Raw genomic sequence first — 22,069 nt, forward strand, 5'->3', positions numbered from 1 at the left:
AGGCCCGAGCGGCTTAACTGACGTGGGCGTGGCGTAAGCGGCGGGCGTAAGCAGCGTGCGTGAGCGGCGAGCGGGAAATTTGAATTTTAGCCGACGAATCGACGATGGAAAACGTTTTCCATCGTCGATTTTAATCGACTTAATCGAATAATTGTTGCAGCTCTAATATTCTAATTATTCGAGTTTCACCTGTAACTGGTTGTAGACTGCTTAGACTTGGTGACTCTTGTAAAGTCTGGCATTTGGTGCAATTATCCAATGTCTAGCTAGTGTTATTTGGGGTATGTGTGCAAGTGAATAACCAATTGCTGTGTTGTATAAACATGGCAGAGTGCAGCTTTAGGGTCTAGTAACACAACACATTGGTAGCATTAAACATGGACAGTTTTTGATGTGTTCTAATTTGCATTCTTAACAGATTAGCTAAAAAGTCATTTCCATGCTCCAGGAAAATTATAACCCAAAATAATATAGACACCTGCACTCCCAACAGCAGATAGAATACATCTATTTATTGAAGTACATGCAAAAAAAGTAGAACAACTTGTTCTGCCTGAGGAAGGGATCCTATGTGACCGCGAAACGTTGCACTAAGTGTGCTATGCTACTTTTTTTGCATGTACGTCAATAAATAGACATATTCTATCTGCTGTTGGAGTGCCGTTGTCTATATTCTTTTGCATTACTGTGACGGTGGCCATCCGTCGACTACCGAGCACCCGTGTTACTTTGTTGGACGAGTGGTCAGGAGTGCAATGGGTACATGGACTGTAGGAAAATATAACAAACACATTACAATATAGTTACCAAGATATGTCAACGGTCCTCATACACCGGGTATTGCTTGTGGAAGTTCATGTATTTAGTGATATTTTTTTTTTATTTGTACAGTGTTTTATATATAGACAAAAGAAAATGTTTCAAGCTGTTTGAGTTAAATAATAATAATAATATATATATAATGTTTGTTTTTTGTTTTTTTTTGTTCTGGGTTCAGCCACAACCAGCAAGCACAGCTCAGCCTCCAGTTCTTACTACAACTGCTGCAGCACTGGGCCAAGCACCTTCATCTCAAAAACCACCGGCACCAGCAGCACAAGAGACGTTCACAACACATGCGGTGAACAAGAACCCGCAAACAAGAAAGGTGTGTGATCCAACAGATATGACAATAAATGGATGGATGTGTTTTAGTTGCAGCTTGACTAAGTTTATCAGTGGTTCTGTAATACTAATGCTAACTCTCTGATATACTAATTCTTTGTTTACTTTTATCCTAAGTATTTACGTTTAAGTGCCATAAAACATTGCATACCAAGAACGGATTTGGATTCACTCCGTGTCCTTCTAATTGACATGTTTACTGTAAATAATTTCTGTAATTGATGGGTGATTTGGAACGTGTGAGATCTGCCCCTTCACTTTTAGAGGGAGAGGTGCTATTGTGTAGTGCACCTGTCTTAATCTGATACCAAAAATGTCATGCTACTTATGACCAGTAGGGGGGGATAATGTTTTGCAATACACAGTTTGAACTGTATAGTGGGGAAAATGTTTTCTGCATTTCATTACTCAAAAGAAAATCTAATTTATGTAAAGTTTGTGATAAATTAACATTGTACAGCACATGGAACTGTACAACTATGATGTCTAAAACTAGCAAAAATGCCGTTATTATTGTATATGCTGGGAATGTTATTAGGATTATGAGTGGTTTATCTGCATGTGCTAAATCCTGCTTGCAGATCCAGAGAAGAGTCTATTATTTCAGGGATCTGTTAGTACAAAACCTGATGTTAGATAAATGTATTTGTTATCATATAGTGTGGAGGCTGGAGCACACAAATAGACAAAAAATATATTTTCGATACCTAATATGCTAGTTGGTTGTCCAGACAGGCTTTGTAAAGTACGGAACTATGGAAAAGATACAGCTTGCAGGTAAACTAACAAAATGTCATGTTCTTTGTAAGAAGCTGCATTATTGCTCGTGCTGGTTAGTATAGATTACGTCACATCAGTGTACAGAATTCTGTTGCACATGGCAGAAAGACTAATGTAGGAGAAGACTGCTAAAATAAGATATCAGAATCTGGTTTCATTTACAATTCAGACTTTAGACTTTTCTTTCAAACCGTGCAACTTGAACAAAAAGCACATTTATGTAACTCGCTGTTTTAAAAGTATACTTTTTTAATCATTTTGTGTTTACAATGTTAGGGACACCTTTTGATTATTGTTATTGTGTACTTCCTTCACAAATATCTGGAATATATTTTGCTTTTTCTGTCCTGGATAGTAATTGTTCAGTCTACTTGGTTTTTTTTTTCTTGCAGGTTTGTGCTCCGACAACATCGAACAATGTCTTTTCTTATCCGAAAAATCAACAGAATCCAGTTACCACAGTCCCACCATCATTTAACAACAGTGTGTCAACTACATCCCAGCAGACAAGATCACAGCAGGCTGCTCCAGTGCAGAATGGTCCCTCAACAGTTCATGAGGTTAGACATTGATGAAATTATACTTGTGTGTGGATGCAAATTTCTTTTACACATAGCTGTAAAGGCTGGATCATATGTATAATTCTTTGGGGGCCCTGTCCCTTTTTCAGAGTTTGAGAACTGTAAAGAAGGGGACGAACCTCCAAAAATGTTAGTAGTAGCATCCTCTGTGCAATAACCAGAGAAGTCTATTCATTCTGACAGTTAGGGGCTTCTGGGCTGATTTTCCTGTTGGCAGCTTATTGGGCCATGTTGTAGATGAAAGGAGGATTGGTCCGTTTTTGCCTTTTATTGGCGGTATTATATAGAATCACAGGCTTTCATTAGATGGGATAGTGAGTTACCTGGAGTTTTTGTAAGTTCATTTGTTTCTATTTCAATATACGGTATGTAACGAACAGCACAATCCAGCGTATTTCCTGGGATACAGAGTGCAGAGCTTGCACAGATTGCTCAGACACTATTCTGAAAGCGATCTTGAATGTAATTTATGTTGGATATCTAGGTAAGCATATCCTTTTTCTGTTGAAACACTGAATGACCTGTCTAGGAATATTGAATCAATTAGAAGAAGAAAAAATATGGGCTTATGAGTAAAGTGCACAGAGTAAAATCTCTGTACAAATGGAATATTCTAGTTGCAACCAAGATTGAATGTATTGCAAGAGATTATTTCCATTGAGCCAGAGTTAACTTTAGACTTCCTTTTTAACTACCTGCTGTCCGGCCGTTGTAATTAAACGGCCGGACAGCGGCTTCTTGAGGGCGGGTGGGCGTCTTTAGACGTCCGATCCCGTTCCACATGTGCCCGCCGCTAGGCGGCGCGCACGAGCGGGAAACCGGCTTTGAATGTAAACAGCCAGCGATGGCTGTTTACATACAAGCGTTCGGGCGTCTGTAGAGACACGCGATCGCTTGTAATATCTGGTCGTGTGTGCGGTGTGTGTGTGTGTCCCCCGTCGCCGCCGCTGCTGGCGATCCCGGGCTCCACTGTTCCCGGTGTGAGTCCGGGACCAGCACAGCAGCTCTGCGGCCGGAGATCAAACCTAGCTCGGTACACGAGCTCCGCTTGATCTCCTCTCCTCTTCTGAATGCAGGAAGTGATGTGTATTACATCACTGCCTGCATTCAGTGTCACTCTCCAGTACAGAAACCGGAGAGAAGCTGGTGAAGCAGGTCTCTGCTTCATCAGCTTCTCTGGGGGTCCCTAGGTGACATTAGGGGTCTTAAGACCCCTGATGTCTCCATAAAGAGGACCTGTCACTGCAAATTGGCTATCACATAGGAAGCTTGCTTGCTCCCTATGGGATAGTAATAAAGTTCAGTGAAAAAAAGTTTTAAAAAATTTGCTACAAAAAAAATTAAATCACATATCAAAGCAATAAAAAAAAAAACACGCCTACGTGCGAAAACGCTGATTACATCCATTGCGCCGCACATGTTACATATCGCCGCAAACGTCGGAGTGAGAGCAATAATTCTAGGGTCATCAATCACTGATAACACTAAACTGATGAGCGGTAAAAGCTTTTAAAGCATCGGCTAGGGTCAATTTTGAGTATGGTATTTTTTGCGATTTAACGGGTGCGTGCAATTTTAAAGCTTGACATGTTTGGTGTCTACCCGACGTGACCCCCGTCTTTTATATTTTACCCAAAAATTGGGTAATAATAAATGTTTTATAACATAACGTAGGGAGAACAGGTTTTTTTTTCAAAATTTTCGGTACTTTTTTTTATTATACAGTAAAAAAAAAACATGTAGTGGTGATTAAATACCACCAAAAGAAAGCTCTATCTGTCCCCAAAAAAATGGTATACAATTAATTTTCAGTACAGCGTTGCATGACGGAATAAACATCAGTCAAAGTACCGCAGCGCTGAATACTGAAAAATGGCCTGGCCAGGAAGTGGTTAAAGCCTGTCTCTAGAAAAAAGAAAAGAAATTCTCTTGCACTGCAAGGGTGAACTGCTTGTTTTTGTCTAGGGAGAGTCTTGGAAGCAGTTTTACTTACTTGATCCCCGCTCCCATAGCCTTTAAATCTGTTACTATGTAGCTAGCAACATTTTAAATTATTTTCGATACTTAAAGTACACCTGTAAGTTATTAAGGAACAATCTGGCAATCAAATATATATATTTGTAGAGTATAGAGCGTGTGTGCTCTAATATGTGAATGTCAACACTGTATTGATGGCACAATAGAAACGTTTGGAAGGATGGGCTGTCTATGCTGCTGGGCAGTTTCAAAATGTTGGTATTGGAAAACACCAACAAAAACACTGACATGCATGTGGAGCTAAACAAATGTATGTGCAGATGCCTAAGGGTGTCTGCTTTTGATTTCTGGGGCCAATTTAGGGACTTATCCACCATGACAGGTCATTTATTTTGAGAGCATATCTAAGCACAAAAGTGATTTTCATGTTTCAGCATTATAAAGTTATATTAAGACTGGTCATCATTCTAAAGTAGTGCATGAAAATGTATCTTTCTCTTGAAAGTCAGAGTGCTTCCAGAGAGCAGATTAACTTGTGTAACTCATCTTTTTATTTGTTTTCTTTCTGCAGTCCAATTCTACTTCCCCATCCCAGCAGTACATTGTTCGGCATTCTGTGTTCAACAACTCCAGTGCAAAATCAAAAGACCCTCCACGCTATGAAGAGGCCATAAAACAGGCATGTAACTTACAAAAATCTGCTATTACAGGGGTGGGTTCTAGATCAAGCCATCTTATATTCTCTTGTTTCCTCTTATAGGGATGAGAACATATTTGATTGGCCTCAGTAAAATACTGAACATATCTTCAATTTCACATTTTTATCAAGTTCCATTAAGATGAATGATTTCATTTTAAATATGATGAATGTCTAGCCTTACTGTAATGAAAGATGCTGACTTTCTGACCTTTTTTTTTTTTTTGTGGATAATTGAAATGCTATATGCCTAAATCAAGTTTGTATGCTTTTGAAATTAGTTATAGTGCTCTGCCTTTCTAATTGTTCAGATTGTCATGCTGTTTTCATGGACATTGAAATATCCTGGGTTATTTTTGCGACTGGAAATCTACAGTATATAACATAAAATGCCAAATCATGTTCTCCTTATTGATGACATAATGAGTTTTATAAGAATTTTCTCTATACTATGTAGAGGTGCACCGAAGTGATAATTAAAAAAAACTAAATGAAATGCTTTTTCTATTCTATCCTTTTTCAATTTTTTTTTAAATAAACTTTTTAATTTTTTATAATTAATTTTTTAATTTTTGTACTTTACTTTTAGGGGCTTCGGGGGAAATATTAGGGGTCTAAAGACCCTTGATTTTTCCCTTTTTAAAATAGAAAAAGAGAATGATACATCAACATCTCGTGTTTAGGAAAAAAAAGTAAGATTTTACAGTTTTCTGGTGGAGAGCTTTCTGGTTCATTTTGGCCCATATCACCATAGTCAGAATAATTTGCTCTATCGGTTTTCCCTACTGGGTAAAACTCATTTATCGTCAAACTCCAGGTAGGCTTAAAGGAGAACTATGGGGTCAGTGTTTTTCCCCATAGTTCTCCTTGGGGTAACGGGAGGACACAAACTAGCGTCCTCCCGTTACCCTAAGCTCAGTATACCGCGAGCTACAGCTCGCGGTATACTGAGACGCCGCACCTGGAGCGGATCCCGACTTAGATGACGGGATCCGCCCAGCTGCGTGAGTGACAGCTGGCTCTGCCTATCTAGAGGCAGAGCCAGCTGTACCCGCCCCCTCCCCCGTCCGTTCCGCCAGTCAGCGCTGGCAGATCGGAGAGGGGAATCCAGCCCCTCCCCCTGTCACGGCAGAGAGCCGTGACAGGATCGAGAGGTGAGGGAACCCGGTATGTTTTCTCACTGTCACAGGTCGGCTTAGAACTATGACGTGAGTGGAAATCACTCATGTCATAGTTCTCCTTTAAGCTGCTGCTCCTTCTTTTTTTTTTTTTTTGTTCCTAAGCACTGGGTGGTTTGCTTAGAATTAGTTTACAGTTCTAGCTGTGTGTATTTCAAAGTACCTTAAGCTAACAGAAGATAAATGTACATCTTCACTTCACGCCTCCCTGACTTTTTATGTTCTTGTATTCAGGCTCACAGATATAAACACAGATGCATTTTCAGTGCTGATACACAAAGACACAGGGCATTTCAGAATGGCTTATTTGTGCCTGTGAGTCACCACTCAGGTATTAGAAACATCTGCCAGACAGCACTGGAAACCGTTGAATGACTTCACCATCTATGCAGGATAAAACGGAAATTAGTATAACTTCCCTGAAAGAGTCCTGTTTTACAGATACAGTACAACTCCCAATACATATTAGCATTTAAACACATGTTAAACTGTTTAGGACAGTGTTACATGCAGAATAAAGAACACTTCATAAGTTCAGCAGATAGTAGTGTATAAATGTACGTACAATTTGTTTTGCCAAGATGTTCTTGTGTAGGGCTGAACCCGTAGAGCCAGATACTTTCCAGGGGGATGCACTGACGAGGCCCAGGATATTACTCAGCAGCTGCTCAATCATTCAATCAAGCCCAGGCAAAAGTCTTTTCATTATTTATTTTTTTTATTATTCTTCATGCTCATTATTGGGTATTCTTTTCTAAATCATTTTCACCAGTCAGGAAGCCGGGCGCCGTGTAATGACGCGACGGCCGGATTCCTAATTGGCGCAGAAGCTGGCTTCAGGCTCCCTCATCACCTCGTGACGAGGGAGCCAGCTTCCCAGCCAATCAGGAAGCAGGGCGCCGCGTCATTACACGGCGCCCGGCTTCCTGATTGGCCAGTAAGCCAGCTTCATGCTTTGTCATCACCTAGTGACGAGAGGCATAAAGACGGCTTCCCTGCTAATCGAGAAGCCGGGTGGCGAGTCTGTACACGCCGCCCGGCTTATGAGGAAGCCAGGTGGCGAGTCATTACACACGCCTGGCTTCCTTAATTTGACTTCCGGTACCAGTATCGGCGAGTACTGAAAATATATATCGGTACTCGATACCGAAAAAAACGTTGTATCCCTAGAGTGGTTAGTGGAGCCAACTTTAAAAAAATAAAAAATCCTGCTGGCTCCTGAATTCCATATTAATTTGTCTACCTTTTATCATTGCAGCAGTATACCCTTGTGCACTACCATATACTTCCCTTCCTGTGTTTACTCTTTTATGCTGTTTTTTGTTTCCACATACCTGTTCTTTTTTGCGCCTTTTGCTTTTTTTACAATGTATTCTTTCCTCTTCAATAAAGTCAGTCACATTTATTCATCTTCTCTTTTTTCCCATTTTCTCATTCTGCTACAATGTTACTTTTTTCTTTTATATAGTTATATAGTTAATAATCTTAATACTAGACCCATGTCCCTTAAGTTCAGCTTCTCAATTCCTGCATTCATGGTCCAGAGGAAGACAACTGTACTACTGTTGGCAATTTTGCTTACAGGGGGAGAAAAATGAATTCATTATCCCCCTACTGTCAATGAGCTTATTAAGCGGGATCGGAATATTTTTCTCTCTAGACTCATATTATTGTTGAAAGACAAGTATCCAGTCCTATTACCGTCTTGTTTTCCATTACTCCTTCGTTTGGTAAACCCTCCAAAGATTAACCTTTCTTACTATAAAAAAATTCCTTCCTAAACTGATGAGAAAAAGTGCCCTTCATTTCTGCACCCTTGTCCTATATACTGTAATTGGGATCAAAAGTACATTTGCCAGATGTTAATACTGACCTTGGACTGATGCATTTGATTGTTAGTCACTTTTAAGGTGTCTTTTCTCCACAGTAAATATACCTAATTTTTGTAAACTTTTACTGTAAGCTAGATGTTTTATCCATTTTAATAATTTAGTTCCCGGTCTCTGAACCCTTTACAAAGCTCCTATATCCTTTTTATGTTGTGATTCCCAAACTAGACCCTTTATTCTATATGTGGCCTAGTTTAGTGCTGGTTCATACATGTCAATTGAATTGTGTTTTTCTGCACACCACCACACGTATGGGGTGAACATGGCACATAGAAAACAATTGCAACAAAAATGGTGTGAACAAACCCTTAACATTAAATTTAAGTTGCTGTTTTACTGATCATATTGCCATTTTATCTATATATTCCCTTATTTCTGCATTCTCTCCTTTTGTTCCAGGTTATTATGAGGAACTATATGGAATGCGAAATCTAGATATATTACATCAATAGCATTACATCCAGGCTTAAACTAACCTCTTTATAAAAACTGTCACATAGACCCATATTTGGAAATGTATGCTGATTATTTGTTAAAGTGTTTACTACTTATATATTCTTGTCTATTTTACCTTAAAATACTTTTAAAAAAATGTACACACAACAGAAGTCAGGATTCACGATCTGTAGTTACCCGATTCTACCTATTTACCTTCTACGACTGTATGTCAGTCTCGTCAGACTGTGCCAGTTGAATGAGAGTCTTAAGAAAATAAGATCTGTTGTGCTCTGCAATTATATTTCTTAAGTTGCATTAGCAGTTCTGTATTATCAGGCGTCTTCACCTTAGAATATATCCTTTTTTTTTTTTCAGCAGCCATCTACTTTAATTTCTTCCCTCTCATAGGTTAGTTTTTACCACGGATATGATATGTCGGGTCAAGTGCCACTCTTCAAGCCGTAGACAGTTGGAGTACATTTGGTGTCCTTCGGTGCTTTCTGATGGAAAGCATGCCTTATGAAATGAGGAGATGCCCTCCATACTATGGCTACTTAACCTACAGGGTTATGCACAAAAGGGCGAAGAGTTTGGAGAAGGCAGGAGAAGTAAACGATCTAGGACAACATAGCGGAACTGGAAAGTGAGCTGAATTGGAGAATTTTCCCAAATCACCTATTTTGGCCTAGATTGTTCACTTCTCCTGCCTTCTCCAAACTCTTCACCCTTTTGTGAATAACCCTGCTAAAGTTATGTAAATGAGAACAACTGTGAATTCAACATTTGATTATTTTTTTAGATGATAATCTTTTTAGCAGTTTTATTTCATCCTTTCCAAACACAGCTGATTCCAGTAATAGTCTATTGTTCGAGCTTAAGTCAAATAACAGGGTATTGGAAAGTCACGGAATGTGTTTTACATCATTATAGGTAATGAATGCACACAGCCAACAGATGGATGACCTTTTTGATATTCTCATTAAAAGTGGAGGTAAGATATGTAGTATAACTTCATTATAGTTAATTATTTTCCAATTGCAGTTCACACATATAGTTTATTATTAACTTACTTGACTATATCTACACTTGAAGGCTTTGGAGAGTATTTTGCATATTCCACAGTAATGTATCTTAAAGCAATATGATTGTAAATCAGGGATTCAATTCCAGTGTAAGTAGTGCAGATGTTATTTTTCTGTATTCAGATTATAAGGAAGACAGTTTCTGATTAGTTGCTGTGAATTATGCTTGAAACATTGCTGATGGTTTATTGAATATCTGATGGTAACATTTAATTATGCCATTGGTCAGTTTAGGTAGTGCTTAATTTACACAGTGTCTGAGTGCATTAATGGGAACTGCAGCCAAATATATTTTTTTATTTTCATAGCCTGGGGAAGTTACAACTTCTATCAGGTTTAATGCTGTCTGGATCACAGTTGGGAAAATTTCCCTTAGGTTCCTTTTTCTTGGGCTGATCAGGAGAGGATCTGTGCCTGGATACACTCTTGATCACAGCAGTACGGAGTGGATGTCACCGCTGTGAGATTCATGCTCCTACAGTTTTTTTCCCCTCCATCTTATAACAGAGAAAAAAAATGACAGTTACTGGACTCTGGGGAATCGGGTGTAAAGGGACATGCGTCCGTTTACATCAGATTACCCCTGATCCGGCACGATCCTGTCTGCCGAAACGGATTTCTGATATGTTTGTTTTTCCAGAATTGGCCGGAATCAGAGGTAACCGGGTGTAAATGGACACCCGTCTGCCCATAGACTTACATTAGGCATCCGATCAGGTCTGCTTGAAAAACTGGAAGGCGGACCCCACGGACCAGCTCTGTGAAAGGGCCTTACTCCTTGTTCCAGTGAGGGTGGTTATTGGGACATGAAGCAAGGGGAAATATCCTCTGTGTGGACATATTTAGAACAATAAAAACCGTACAGATGTTCTAACGTTCCCTAACTCAATGAAAAACTACCTTGTCTCTTCTGTTACGTCATGGAATAAATAGTTGCCACATATGAAGTAGAAATCATAAACGATATCAGGATTTTATGTGCAGAATGCTTCAAAGAGTGATAATGGGACCACCTGCACGCCATACAAGACCTTTCAGGATACAGTGGTGCTTGTAGTGACAGCAACAGATGGCACCATGGGAAACCATAGAGTCATAGAAGATCAGTCACCAGCACACACAGAGTTAGAATGTAAGTCTCAGTTCAATTTATTGCAATATCACATAGGTCATATTGAGCCAACATTTTTGGGCCACACAGGGTCCCTTCCCCAGGACAACATAGTCACAGTGTGACATCTCTTCCAAGACTTGCAGAATGCTTCAAATACTTTCTTCTGGACACATCTTTTACTAACTACTCTTTAATATGCAAAGCCACTTTGCAGGTATTTTTACGAACAACCTTAACTGCCTATATAATTGTAAATGTTCCTTCTGTGCCCAATTTCCACTAGTAAAAACATAATTCACAGCTTGTCTAAGTTTTATCATTAAGATTGTCATATTTGGATATTCTGTGCCCAACATTATGAATTTTGGTTTGAGTTATGTCGGCCCCCCCCCCCCATGTAAAGTAAAGGAAATGTTGAAAGAACTTAGAAATTTCTGGCTGACCGTTTTTTAAAATTTAATTTACAGCAGCCATTTTCCCACTAAAGTGAATGCATATCAGGCGCCTGGATCCGGACTTGCAGGTTTTTTTAATAGTCACACTCCCTGAGAGTACACCACTGATAGGAGAGTGACAGATTAGTGTTACAGGCAGGTTGGCTGCTGACTTGAAGACTGGAGCCAAAGTTAAATAAGCAACGGCTGAAGGAAAATTAAACCATGAATTGAGTAGGCACTGCATCCCTCTTTTGTATGTAGAAGAACTCTGCTTATCAGATCATTTCTGTTAACCCCTGGGACGGAAGATTCTGCTGCTAAACCATTTCTGAAAATCCCTTTTCCCTGTATGTCAACATTCGTTCATTTTGCACTAATTGAAAATTAAAAACTAAAATAGTTCAACTGAAAAAAGTCACAAAGGGTAAATAGGACTATTTTTCCTTAACCCTCTACAAATTTTGTACAAACATCTTTAAGGGAAGATAGTGAGACATGTAAAAAAAACACTTGTTTGAAATGTAAGATGGGAAACTTGGTTAATGTCGAGTTAAAATTATGTCTTACTCGGATGTTTAAAACAGTGACAGATTTAGTAAACAGCCCTTGCTTTTAAAGACACTTATCTACATTCATGTATGTAATCAAAAGTTGTCAAGGCCAATTATGACACCAGGGAAAAAAGCCTTACAGCATTCCCATTGGAATGTACAAAATGTATATGCTGCATTGAGGTTTCCTGACTGACAATGGCTGAGCAACCTGCACTAACACCACAGATGCCAACTTATCAAACTTGTCCTGGCAATATCTGGAGATATCTCTGCTTAGGGAGTGGTCAGTTCCAGACCCATTCCCTAGGCAGGGATATTATGCAATGGCTTCAGGAAGAAATAAAGAATAAGAAAATGGTTTCTTCTTGGCCCTGGTGGGTAGCATAAAATAACATTTAAATGTATTGGTTCCATTTTATACCTGTCTACTTTGGGATTCTAAACTACTTACCGGCTTTAATCATCGAATGCCTAGCGTTCAACAATAGTGTGTAAAGTCAGACTGTTTTTGAACAAGGGCAGTAAACAATGATTAACAAGTAATTCTACAAATGATTAGTGAAAGCTAAAATTTATTAAATACATTGCAGTGGACCTAGCTCCAAATATATTATTCAGAGCACCCCCCTGACACTGCTTTTCTCATCAGGACAGTGCCATCTTTGTTCAGGTATTGTCCATGGCCAGCATCTACTTCCTACACTGAGATACCTGCCCGTGCATAGATGAGAACCCTCTGCTCACTGTGATTTTCTACCAGGTTACAGTGTTGTGGTCTTAGTGAGGGGAAAAGGAGTCTGCAGAAATGTTTTCTATTGCCTGCATTGAACTTTTGACATCAACTTAGCCTATGTAGAGTCACTAAACTAGAGTTGGAAGTACTGCTTTTTAATAGTAAGAGGTAGTCCTCTTTTTAAAAATATTTACTTTTGCTTCAGGCAAGAACCAGACAAAAATTAAATTTCATGCAAAAAAATATTTTCATAAACATTCAGGGCAAGTTCACACCATTTTCTGGAACGCACTGCATTGCATTTTGTCACATTTTTTATGCGTTTTTAACACGTTCAGTTTTAGGTCTTGCTGGATGACCTCTGCAAGACCTACAGATAGCCAGGAAAAAAGACAAAACAATGCTTGCACATAAGAGACATGAACTTACCACAGTTGTTATTTTCAGAGCCCGCCAGGAAGCTGGCAGCGCCAATCACAGGCACCGAGACATTTCCCGATCTCTGCAGCTGCGGGCCGCGAAAATGTCTCGGTACCTGTGATTGGCGCTGTCAGCTTCCTGGCGGGCTCGGCACGTGGAGCTGCGAACACGCCCGAGCCAATCCTTAATAGTCAGGAATTGAGAACATGGGTAATAGTACCATATGTCTTTAGGACATTGTCCAGCAAACTGATTTTTGAGAGGGATTGTCCATTTTTGGATTTTCCCTGATGATCACTAATGTACAAAACAATAAGGCCAGTGCTGTGTGTATCTCCACTGTACATATATGATCACAAGCAGTCAGATCTTTCAACCATCATCCCAATAAAAGCATTAGCTTTCTGCCTAAAGTATAATGCTTTACAATGCCTTTAAAACTTTTTAGCCAAAGAAATGTAATCTAAGCAGCCATATGACATTTGAACCTACTTGGACACTGCAGTGTATCAGCATCTTGTCAGAGTTGCTTATGTTCAAATGTTCTTGTCACTCATTTCTTTAAGGAAAGGCAAGCACTACTGCAGACTCTAAGCATGTAATAGATGTGCTTGACTGATGACATAATTTCCCATTCTTATTTGGCACCTAAGGGAGACAGAGCAAGACCTACAGCTTGAGAATCCATTACAATACCCAGTGGTAGAAGCGTAGGCTGATTATTTTTATGGCAAGCGGTCAATTTTCAGCTCTGTTTCATCTTGCTGTCAAAGAATGCTGATGTTAATGAGAGTGCTGAGATTTAAACATTTGATAGCTAGCAGTATGTTTGGATTTCAACCACATCCTTAGCACGGTGCAATTCTCCTTTTTCAGACCACGGTTATGGAAAAAGAAGTGATTAAAAAAGTAAAAGATGATCCATTGTTCTGAGCCCAGATATTTTTCTAATAATGCAGCTTAGCTGACTGTTCCATATACTTATCTAAGGTGCCCCCAAACAATTTGGGTTTTCTATTTACCCCTGCATATCGAAAGAAAAAGAACAGTGCTCACAGCGCATGTATTTATCTTCTATCTTTTATTTACAAATATCCATAGTTAATCTACTGTATGAAAAGCATCTTTTTGAGAAATAAAAGCACCTCTGGTATCAAAATGCCAAGTCCTCCTATTCTTTTGACCACACACCCTATATTGAAATGCCACATTAAACACAAAAAAACCCACACTTTAAGACAATATTAAAAAGTAAAAATACTTATCTTACACCTCGATAAGTATCCCACAAGCTTTGGTATCCTCCGCTTTCCCAGTATCTCAACGAAAGGATGGTGACATCACCCTTGCCAAGGCGACACAGGCAGAAGATGTGGTGTTAGATAATTATACGAATCTCCTAATGTGTGGGGTTTTTGTTTAATGTAGCTTTTTGTATGGGTTGGCAGGTAAGAATGAGGGAACCTCTTTGTATCAGTAATGCTTGGACCTAGAAGCATGGGTTAGACCCCAAAAAGCTTGACCTGAAAAATTAACCAGCGAACATTAAAAATAAAAGTTATCATGGACAGTACTCTACATCATCACTGCAAGCGCACTAATATGGCTAAAGTCACTTTACCTATGAGATTATAATCGTCTTACTGGGTATTCAGAATAGGTTTCCGCTTACTGGACCATTTATAACCTAACACAATATATCCCAATATCAGTCACATACATCACAGGATGAAACACTTGGATGTCTTATCTTTACATCCTCTGTCTACTTCCAACAATGTGTTCCCCATATGCTTATAGCAGTGTTCACCTTCATATAACACTTACATCAACATTAAAAGAATTAAGTGTTCTTAGATTTCTAAAAGTAGACACTGCAACAAGCAAAGTCACTTTAGTGACTGAATTAGCATTCATTAGAATGCAGTGTCAGGCTTCACACAAAGGTGTGCACAATGCATCAGCTCAATCCTCTAAATAAAAAAACATCAGTACTGATCATCTGGCAGTTCTTTTGCAGCAAAAGCAATCACATACTGTGAAACTGCCCTGAAGGAGTCAGTGAGTCACACAGCTGTTAGAATATTATCGTGTACAAATACAGTGCTAGTAGTATGCGTAGCTGACATGTCTGCAAGAACTAGTGTTGCTGAAAGTATAATTTCTGTCATCTCCACATCTTAAGCTGGTCATGCACCGGTAGAGCTTTGTTAATAAATCAAAAACTTGTTCATTTAATTTCCTAATAGTCAATGGGGTCATATTGACTATTGATTAGGACGTAGGACAATGATGGAAATCTTTTCTTGAATAAACAAATTTGAATGGTAAATATTTTAGGAGTTTACAGATGTGTCCCCTGCACTCCTTTAACCCCTTCATGACTGAGGCCCTTTTTTCAATTTTTGCACCCATGTTATATTCCACATTTTAGGCCTGAAAATGACGTAAAACCCCCCAACATTATATATTTTCTGAATGCCAAGACCCTATAGAATAAAATGGTGGTAGTTGAAAATTTTTATGTTGCGCAATATTAGCGCAACTCCTTATTAAACCCCAAAATTTAGTGACAAATTTAATTAAATGCCCCAAAACACAACAAATTACCCATTTTTTTAATGAAATATAAAAGATGAGGTTACAACGAGTAAAACGATACCCAACATGCCCAGTTTACAGATTGCGTGCGACCGTGAAACGGCGAAAAACTGCAGTACCCCAAAAAGTCAATAAAAGACACTTTAAAAGCCCCCACAGGTCATCAATTTAGCGATACCCCAAAATACTGGCCCTAGAATTATTGCTCTCACTCCGGCGTGCGCGGCGATACCCAACATGTGTAGCGCGTTCGTCGTTTTCATGCGTAGGCGCACCCGACGCGTGTTTACGTGGCGACGCGCGTGCTCGCGGGGGCGGGGTACTTTTAAAATTTTTTTTTATTATTATTAGATTTATTTTATTTCATTTTAATTTTAAAAACTGTTTTTTTTTTTTTTTTTACTTTACTTTGACTGCTATCACATGGGGGGGCTTGCAAGCCCCCCCATGTAATAGCAGATGGTGGTGACAGGTCCTCTTTAAGGTGATGCTGGGGGTCCAAAAGACCCTCAGTGTCACCTTTACACTGGAAATAAGCTATTGAAGTGCAGATCGCACTTCAATAGCTTATAGCTGGGCTGCAGGAGCCCAGAACTGACAGCCCAGGGACCGGAAGTGATGCAATCTGCATCGCTCCCGGTCCCATAGAACGGGGAGGGGATCGATGAACGGAAGTTCGTCGACCTCCTCCCCAGCTCCCCGCGGACACAAAGATCGCCGGTCCCGGGCCCGTAGGAGGGGCAACGGAGCCCGGGAAGCACGGCGGGGGTGTCCGGCGGGGGGGGCGGCCCCTTCTTCGGGACGCAGAAGCGATCTGGCGACAGGTAAGTCGCCAGGATCGCTTCTGTTGTAAAGCCGACAGTCGGCTCTACAAGTTTAAACAGAGTCCCGGCGGCAAAAGTCGCCGGGAGTCTGTTTAAACAGCCCCGATGCTGGCGACGTACACTGTACGTCGTCAGTCACGAAGGGGTTAAGCATTTGCAACCAGTAACAAAAGGTAGATGACCACCAGCACTCCAGAGATGTTTCAAATAGTGTTCATTTATTGATATATAGCATCACATATATCAGAATGCCAGCGTTTCAGGGCCACACAGGGTCCCTTCATCAGGGCGACATAGTTGTCACCCTGATGAAGGCACCCTGCGTGGCCCTGAAACGCTGGCATTCTGATATATGTAACGCTGTATATCAATAAATGAACACTATGATTTGAAACAATATCTTTGGAGTGCTGGTGGTCATCTACCTTTTAAATTTTCTTTTGATTTTGAAAATAAATGGAGTTTCCTAAATGTTAATACCAAACAAAATTGTGAATGACATTTATCAAGTTTCTGATGTCATTATTGAGTGTTCTGACAAGATTTTTCATATGAATTTTTATACAAAAATCTACCAGTGTATGGCCAGCTTAATTAATGTAAAAAGTGGTCTCTTGGTAAACACTACTTCTATTTTACCAGGAACACAATAGGTACCTAGCTTTTCTAACACCTTTTAAAGAGGAATTTTACCCATATCTTCAAAAGAACAACAAATGCACCTTTAGAAATGTTTGGTAATGATAATCTACAAACAGATACTTAGATCATTTCAGGCTTTTTAGATTTTTAGCCAAAGGAGGTAAAGGTCCACTTTAATTACCTTGCAACCCCCTCATTTTCCCAGTTCTTCCAACTTCACTTATAAGATGATGCATTCTATGCACACCTCACAGATTCTTTAATGTTATTGCGAAATCTAAACCTTCCCCACACACTCACACACAAAGTTTGACTGCCATAGATTGTCACATCCGTTAAGAGTGCTTATTCTTGCCCCTAGATAACAATCAGATTTCATTCCGCTATAGTCAGTCAAGTACATGAAGGGTTCTGAAATATCTGAAAAGTAGTAAAGAATAAAAGTTCCACGTTGAATAACAGAAAATGGTTTCAGTGCAATGGGACTTTTTTTAAACTTTTAAATGGGCCTTTGTATTTTCTTTTTAGATTTATATCTTCCATGAAACATCTTTTAATGCAGTTTTGGGCTACATTTTGTGTCCAGGGACTAGCGTATATATTCTCTGTTGATTTAGTATGTTCTATATTTCCAGAGGATTAGGCTCCACTTTAAAGCTTTGTTCAGAAATAGACATGATAACAATGCAAGTGCTGTATATGTTCCCCATGACATGCAAAGCAATGACTCCTCCAGTTTGGAAAATCTATTAGCGTTGAATGTTGGTTGTCGGTAATTTATCACCAAAGGGAATACAAGTCTACAAGAGTACAAGCATCAGACTATGAGAAGAGGTTTTATTGTGGAGAAGGATATTGGATGTGGATAAATGTACACATCTGGAAAACAACATAAGTGTTTAATATTATTTCCGCAAAGGTATTTGTGTGTTTGACAAGTGTTAATAGTAGCCACTTATCTAAAGTGTACTGCAGATATTCATGTAATCCACCTGGAAATGTAATAACTGCTGCATGTTGGAATAATAACACCCAATGCAACTTATACTGATTTTGACTTTTTATTTACAGCTATAACATGACTATTATTGTTATGCATTTTTCTGCCCCACCTCCAAAAAATAAATATAAATCCACAAGTAGATCCTAAAATTTTCTAAAAACATAAAATTGGCTTTAGTCCCAGTACATTGGGGTTATGTGCCCCAAGACCCTGGTTAACTCATGCCACATATACTAGTGTTTTTCAGCCCACACTGGATTCTTAATTTTCTAGCAACAATATTACATATAATCCTTACCTATGCCATGGTGCTGGGAGGTTATGGGAGCAGAACAAGAATCCTAGCAAAAAAACTCTTGTTTAAATAGCAGGACAGACAATTGCTGGAGATTGCTGTTGTACAAAATTCTAGGTATTCAGCAGATGGGGTGTATCCTATGAGCAAGATTTGTTTGTTTTGTGATGCAACTATGATAATATGTTAACCTTTGGTAAAAATATTTTTTTTCTTTGTGCTATAGTATGAATAATTGCATGTATTTATATATTTCTTAAGAAAAACCTTCTGTGTGTGTATTCCATTTTCAGAGATTTCCCCTCTTGTGAAAGAAGAGCCTTCACCAATATCAAAGATGCGACCTGTTACGGCCAATGTAACCACCATGCCAGTAAACACAGTGGTATCAAGGCCACCACCACAGATACATGTAGCACCTCCTCTGTCTTTGGAGCCTACAAACAGCCTCTCTATTAGCCTAGAAAGTCAGCTGGAGGCATTCTTAGATGGCACTCTGCCATCAGGAACTAACATTCCTCACCTGGATAGTCATAGTGATGGCAGAGATACATTTTCTCTAATAGATGACCTGAACAATGATCTCCTTCAGCACCACAGCATACTGGACCATGATTCAACACCCATGGAGACCACAGACACAGCATTCACTGCAAACAGCTGTTTGTCTCTAGACCTCCAAGATACAAACCTGGACAACATGGAGTGGCTGGACATTACCATGCCCAATTCAGCCTCTTCTCTTACTCCCTTGAGCTCAACTATCCCAAGTATGTTCTCCACTGACTTTTTGGATACGAATGACTTGCAATTGCAATGGGAATAATTTTCTTCTGTAGCTCTCAGAATTGGATTTTACTTTTAAAAAACATGGGCTGGAAATATGGATGTAGTTGTATAAATTACACAAACAGAACAGAAATCTACAGTCTTTAACATCACTGGATACCCAAATATGAGTGTAATGCCCCACTAGAGAGGGTAGCGATGTTTAAAAAGAAAAAAAGTGACCAGGTAAACAGTAATTGTAGGTCAGATATTCAGATTGGATCCAGAGGGATTCGTGCATTTGAAAAATTATATATATATATTACCTTTGCAACGATGAGTGGATCATTTGTACAGAAATGTAGGAATTAAGTTTTTTGTTTTAAATAAATAACTGCACTTGACTGTTCCTGTGAACAGGCTGAGCCAATAGGAATACATGGCAAAGCGCTGGCTGGTTCAGGGTTCTTATGATAAAAATGTTTGCGGAGTTGAAGCACGCATACCATAATGTGTGACTTGGCTTTATAAATCTCTTGGACAATGTAACCTTAGTGATATATTTTACAAATCGTTTTTTTAGGGAGGAAAAGAAACTACAAAAGTCCACAATTTTAGAAACTGTTGAAATGAAACTTGTAAAATTAAAAGATAACATGGCAGTAACTGTAATTCAATTGCTCAGAAATGTAGAATTCATAAGTGATTGAGCACTACATTTTACAGCTGTTTGTTGAATGAAATCTCACTGGTTCTGTTGATGTTTGCTTTACTTTTTATTTCATTGTTGTTGGTTTTTTTTGTTAACGTTTCATAACAAAGGGATTTTTATGGCCACCACTCCGAAACAAGCTGTAATATAATGTACAAAAATTTATTAAATGATTTTATAAGAATAGCTTGCCTGCTATGGATTGAGCGCACAAGTTTTGCTTATTTTGAAAAGATACCACACACCAAACAAATGATGCTTGGCAAAGTTATTTATATTCTAGTCCAATATCTAGAAATGCATAGCTATGTAGAACAGTCTGGGACAAAAAACATAAGGATATTTTTTGAGAAATTAGAAAGCCATGTAGATAGGATTACGAGTTTCTTAAATTCATGTATGAACAAATGAAGACATAAATACGCAAATCAAAGAATCGTATTTCTGTTGACTAAGAATTGCAATGTAATATATCTGCATGTTAAAGGGGGTAAATACGTATGAAGAATTTTTTTTGTAGCTTAACATTTTACTTTTACAGGCTTTCTTCCTTGCTTTTTCTATCACTTCAGGCATGAGGTGATGAAAGGATACCATTCAATAGTAAGAAGTGGGAATTCATGGTTATAGGAAAGCTAGCTCTTCCAAGTCCACTATCCATTGGGGCAAAGCAGTCCTAAAAAACACATGGCTCCTAACCTTGTATTTTAAAAATGTGTATAAATTCAGGATGTTGGTATAACAATGCTAAACCTCTTTACAAAAAAAAAAAGCCCAAGTCAAGCTACAAACACCTAGTTGCAAAATGGAGGAAACCAGACACTTTATCATAGATGTTTTTGGAATTTTGTGTTAAACTTTTTCAAATTAAAAAATGATATATATACAAATTCTTTTTTCCATAACCTTTCAGGCGTAGTCACACCAGAACACGTGTTACCATGTAATTAAGACCCCATTTCAGCTGACTTGAATGAAAAAAATTCAAGTTAAAGCACCAAAGAATCAGTATGTAGGACTTTTTTACATTACATTGCGTAATATGCCCTGTTGGGGGAAAAAAAGTTTTCATAATGTCTATTTTACGCAAAATTAAGTAAAATACATGAGATCACATCTGGTGTGAGTGAGCCCTTGCTGTCCTGTGAAATGTAGATGAGGTTATCTGGTTCTTTTCTGTGTGTTAAACTATATTGGCAATCCAATATTTTCAAGAGCACTTAACGTTGACTCTTCTTTAACATGTTCTTGCAAAAAAAAGAATCTAAAAAGAAACTTGGCCATCTAGCTAGCAAAGGGGCCAATGTGTTGACAGTTTGTGATTTCAGGAAAATTAATTTACAAATTGGCCTTACTATGCAGCATAGTGTATTTGCTCATCACAAAGTAGGTAATGTATTAAGTCATCTGAAATTGATGCTAGTACATTAATAAATTGATCACGTTAACTGGTAGACTTTTTTTAAACGTTGAGATAGAACGTTGACTTTGCACCATACGTGCACATTAAAAAGAAGAAATTGTGTTCATTCTTGCAGCACCATTTTGCTTTTGATGCTGCAGTCCCATATGGCCTTCAACCCAGTAGAGAGTCTGTGTGGACATCCAGTGCATGTGTGTGTGTACAAAGTCTAAAACCTGCCACTGAAATTTACTTCCCCAAAGATTTATAATATCACTCTTCTTAATCTCCTGCCGAGTTAAATTCATAAAGAGAACAACACTGAATTGGAGTATCCACAATCTTATAACCAACAGGTCTGAATCTAGGAAGACTGGTGCCCACGTTAAGTTCCTATGTCTCCAGTAAAACTTTAAAACATCGGTAGTAAGAAATGGGGACTACTTTATGAGCAGTGAAGCAAAGAATTGATACAGAATTTGAATACTTGCCCCTAGCAAACCTAGTAGTTAGGTTTAATCCCCAAGTGGTAAGATGAACCAGGAAATCCAATTAGCACTTATTAAAAATGATCTCCAGTTTCTAGTTCTTACTGATCCAGTTCTTCACCCACTATAAAAAAAAAAATTATGATTATCCAAAACATCTTACAGCCTTCTACTCTGTGACAACCCCAAATTTGTGCCAAAATGGGAGCTATAGTTTGTATGCCTGCAGGATCACATATTTGTTAGATATACATATACATACGGTGTATGTATGTGTGTGTATATATATA

At 38.7% G+C, this 22,069-nt stretch overlaps 1 protein-coding gene across 1 annotated transcript in view; it reads left to right on the forward strand.

Moving 5' to 3' along the window:
• Positions 1 to 20,027, forward strand: part of MKL2 (MKL1/myocardin like 2) — a 124,468-nt gene extending 104,441 nt beyond the window's left edge. The window contains exons 11-15 of the mRNA XM_018558476.1: positions 998 to 1,147; positions 2,337 to 2,504; positions 5,074 to 5,181; positions 9,635 to 9,695; positions 18,703 to 20,027. Of these exons, the coding sequence (XP_018413978.1) occupies positions 998 to 1,147; positions 2,337 to 2,504; positions 5,074 to 5,181; positions 9,635 to 9,695; positions 18,703 to 19,235 (1,020 nt within the window). The 3' untranslated portion in view covers positions 19,236 to 20,027. The remainder of the gene's footprint in view (positions 1 to 997; positions 1,148 to 2,336; positions 2,505 to 5,073; positions 5,182 to 9,634; positions 9,696 to 18,702) is intronic.
• Positions 20,028 to 22,069: the final 2,042 nt, after the last annotated feature.

This window comes from Nanorana parkeri, unplaced genomic scaffold (assembly GCF_000935625.1).
Source record: "Nanorana parkeri isolate BGI_ZX_2015 unplaced genomic scaffold, ASM93562v1 scaffold341, whole genome shotgun sequence".
Taxonomy (NCBI): Eukaryota; Metazoa; Chordata; class Amphibia; order Anura; family Dicroglossidae; genus Nanorana; species Nanorana parkeri.